Raw genomic sequence first — 3,895 nt, 5'->3', positions numbered from 1 at the left:
GGAAAACTAGTACTTCACTAATTTGTGACTTGATCTAACTTGAGAAAAAGGACCCATCACATGATAGGATTCTGCCCAGCACTTGGGACAACTGGGGACCTCAGTCCATGAATACTGTCCTGAACTCCATATCTCCAGAGCTTGGCCTGGATGTTGATCTGATGACTTGGATTAGGGGGTTCCAGCCTGGTGCTATGAAAAAAGACTGGGGTTGTAAGGCAAGATTAGATTAAAGACTTCGGGATCATTCTTGGCATCAGGTAAGTCTTGGAAGTTAAGTCAGTGGGTACCAGGCTGGTATTTCTACATGCCCTAATCTATTTGAAAGCTGTATCAGTCAAATTTCCATAACAATGCCCAAACACTTCTTCTTAATGAAGTAGAAGAAATATTTATTTTGGCTCTAAGTTTCAGAAGTTTTAGTTCATGGTTCTTTCATCTTTGAGGCTATGGTGAGGCATGATATCCTGGCAGAAGATGTGTGGTAGAGCAAAGATTTTCACTTCATGACCATAAGGAAGCAAAAAGAGAGAAAGGGGCTGAAACAGTACAACATACCTTTCATAGGCATCCCCGAGGTGCCTATTTGGGACCCACTTCCTAAATCTTCCATTGACCTCCCAATAATGCCAACAACTGATGACCAACCCATAACACAAGAGTGTTCGGGAGACATTACATATCTGAATTATAACAGAATTATAATTTGTAGTTCCAGCCTTTTAAGTAGGGCTCCCATGGCCAGTCTATAACTGGAGCCGTGTCAGCCTAGTAATAAGGTTGGGCTGGGGCCACTAAGTTGGGTAAATGGTCAGAGAAGACCAGAGACATCACCAAAAGAATCCTAAGTATTAAATGTAACCATTTATATAACTATTATGTGAATAACACACACATGATTTGAGACACAGAATTGATTAGACTTAAATTAGTACAGCAGATGTTTTTTTCCTATTTATTTTTTAGGTGCAGTAAAAACAACAAGGAAATTATTAGGACTTATTTATGACATGTATCTCAGTCAAAATATCTGGTTCCTTAAGTAGACCCATACTGCCAAACCATACATTCCTTCTAAATTGCACTAATGACAACACCATAATTACCACCATGTATGGGATTATGAAGGGTAAAATAAGCTCTAGAAATCTAAGATGATTCATGCACCATATATACACACCCAGTGGGTCTGGACTAGGGGTATTCTCTATTAAAGACTTTTAATGATTTTGTTTTGTTTTGTTTTGTTTTTGTGTTTTTGAGACAGGGTCTCCTTGTAGTCACAGTTGTTCTGGAACTCACCATGTAGACCAGGCTGGCCTCGAACTCACAAAGATCTGCCTGCCTCTGCCTTCCAAGTGCTGGGATTAAAGGTGTGAGTCACCATGACCAGCTGACTTTCAATTTTTAAATGCTGCTCCTCACCTCACTGTCATGCTGCACTGCTCACATTGATTCTGTGGACAGAACAAGTTTGGGTTAAAGGCTCCCATATGTGAAGTCTCATTTCCCTTCAAACAGTTTGTCTTGGCACCACACTTTCCTCATGGCATTCTTCATGTCTGTATTTCTTAGCGTGTAGATGAGAGGGTTGAACAAGGGGGCTATCATGGTATAAAACAGAGCAAACACCTTGTCGTCTCTGACAGAATCACCCATGGGCACATAGGTGAAGATGAGGGGCAAGAAAAACAGGAACACAATGGTGATGTGTGAGCCGCATGTAGAAAGGGCTTTGCTGCGGCCCTTGGATGAGCAGGTCCTCAAGGTGCAAAGGATAATGATGTAAGAAATGACCAAGGAGACAAAAGTCAAAATGGAGAGTACTCCTGTGGTGGTAATGGTTATAATAACCAGCAGTCTTGTGTCAGTGCATGCCAGTTTCAGCAAAGCGAATATGTCGCAGAAGTAGTGGTCAATCTGATTGGGGCCACAGAAGGGCAGTCTGATAATGAGTAGTACATGCAGAAGTGAGTGGATAAAAGCTCCCATGACTGAGACCACCACGAGGATATAACACATCTGTCTGTTCATGGTAACCATGTAGTGAAGCGGTCTGCAGATGGCTACATAGCGATCGTAGGCCATGACTACCAAAATAAATATCTCAGTGGCCCCAAAGAAGTGAGCATAAAACATCTGGGCCATGCAACCTTTGTAGGAGATGATGTTCTGCTGAGCCAAGAAGTCTATGATGAGTTTGGGGGCCACTGTGGAAGTGAAGCAGACATCCATGAAAGAAAGGTAGCTGAGAAAAAAGTACATTGGCTGCTCACTAAGGTCGCTGCCCCTGATGGTGAGAAGAATGACCAGGTTTCCTGAGAGAATTGCAAGATAGCAGAGTGAAAACAGCACAGAGCACATGGCCTTAGCATCCTCATTACGAAAAAGCCCCAGTAGGATAAATTCTGTGAGGTTTTCATGATCCATTACTTTTGTGTGTGTGATTATTCTGAGCGCAAAGATAAACTACTTGAAGCACAAGACTTATTTTCCAAGTCATTTGTTTGTCCAACAAATACATGTGCTATTTATGACTCAATTGTAAAATTGGTACTATACACTAGGATACACAGAATACTTACAAGTATAGTAGACATTGTTCATCAGAGCAGACACACAATGAGAGTGTTAGTACAAATATTTATAAATGTTTGGAATTCCAAAATATTGTAGTCAGCAGGAACAGCAAATTGAATTCTTTAAAATTAAATATATGCTTTCAATTCAGTTTCAGGAGGCATTTCACTATGGTAGTTAAAGCATAAATTTTATGTTACAATGTTATCTGTTCTTCAAAAATAGGAAAGGTTTCGAATTCTCTATCCTCACAGTAACTAAAACTGTTGAATTCTGAAAGTTAGTGTGTACTGGTACTATAGTTCGAAGAATTTACTATGTTATATCATGGACCCTCTTGATAGTAATCTCAGAAGTACCTTTGAATCTTTTCATAAACTTAAAAAAAATGAAGAGATGGTAGTGGAGATATGGCTCAGCAGTTAAGAACACTGATTGTTCTTGCAGAAGACCTGGGTTCAAATCCTAGCACCCACATGGCAGCTAACAACTGTCCGTAACTCCAGTCCCAGGGGATCCTACAGCCTCTTCTGACTTCTGAGGGCATTGCACAACATAGGTGCACTGACCTACAATACACGCACACACATAAAATAAAAACAATAAATAAAATTTAATTTAAAAAATGAAGAGAGATAGAGGAGAATTAGCAAAGTTTTGGAGGAAAGGGGAAGGTTCTTATGTGGACTTCCAACATAGCTATCACTTCATAGATTTCTCCTCATTTTCTCCAAGGTCACTTTCTGATTTGTTCCATCAGTTCCTGTGGTTTTCATCCTTTAGGCATGTTCTCCAGCATTCTCTTTGATGATAGCAGCTTCGGGGAGACAAATTCCATCCACGGGTTTCTCTTTATCTGGTTCCCCAATGTGTGTCTTTGAATTCAACCATGTTTTTACTTTACCAGACACTGTATATGTTTGTAAGGCAGATGAATGAAAAAAGAAATATTTCTTTGATCAAAATATTGCCTTGCTTTTTAAATTTCTCTCTGTAACTATATTTACCTGTCTATAATGTATTACATAGCTTTCAATTCATGGTTCATTTTTATCAAAACTTTTTCTTTTTTAAGAGAACAGCTCTATTCGTGGACTTAATCTGTCAGCATGCTATGAAGAATTGGAATGGAAAGGTAATGACATGATTTGTATGGTCTAGGTTCCTAAGGAAAATTTCAGGAAAACCTACATTTGACACAGAAAGTAAGTTTTGATAACATTCTCCATATTTCTGTGGTTTGAATTCCATTCATGGTTCTCATGTTAGCAGTCCTATTGCTATTATTTTCTGCAAATCACTAAAACTGTCACAT

The 3,895-nt window shown here is 39.3% G+C and overlaps 1 protein-coding gene across 1 annotated transcript; it reads right to left on the bottom strand.

The window, feature by feature from the left end:
* Positions 1 to 1,503: 1,503 nt before the first annotated feature.
* LOC103729587 (olfactory receptor 4P4-like) lies at positions 1,504 to 2,430 on the bottom strand. Its single transcript, XM_008827666.1, has one exon. The coding sequence runs from the start codon at positions 2,428 to 2,430 to the stop codon at positions 1,504 to 1,506; it is 927 nt and encodes a 308-aa protein (XP_008825888.1).
* Positions 2,431 to 3,895: the final 1,465 nt, after the last annotated feature.

This window comes from Nannospalax galili, unplaced genomic scaffold (genome assembly GCF_000622305.1).
Source record: "Nannospalax galili isolate Female #2095 unplaced genomic scaffold, S.galili_v1.0 scaffold593, whole genome shotgun sequence".
Lineage (NCBI taxonomy): Eukaryota > Metazoa > Chordata > Mammalia > Rodentia > Spalacidae > Nannospalax > Nannospalax galili.
Note: the sequence above shows the minus strand (reverse complement) of the source record. Positions and strands in the feature narration are given on the sequence as shown.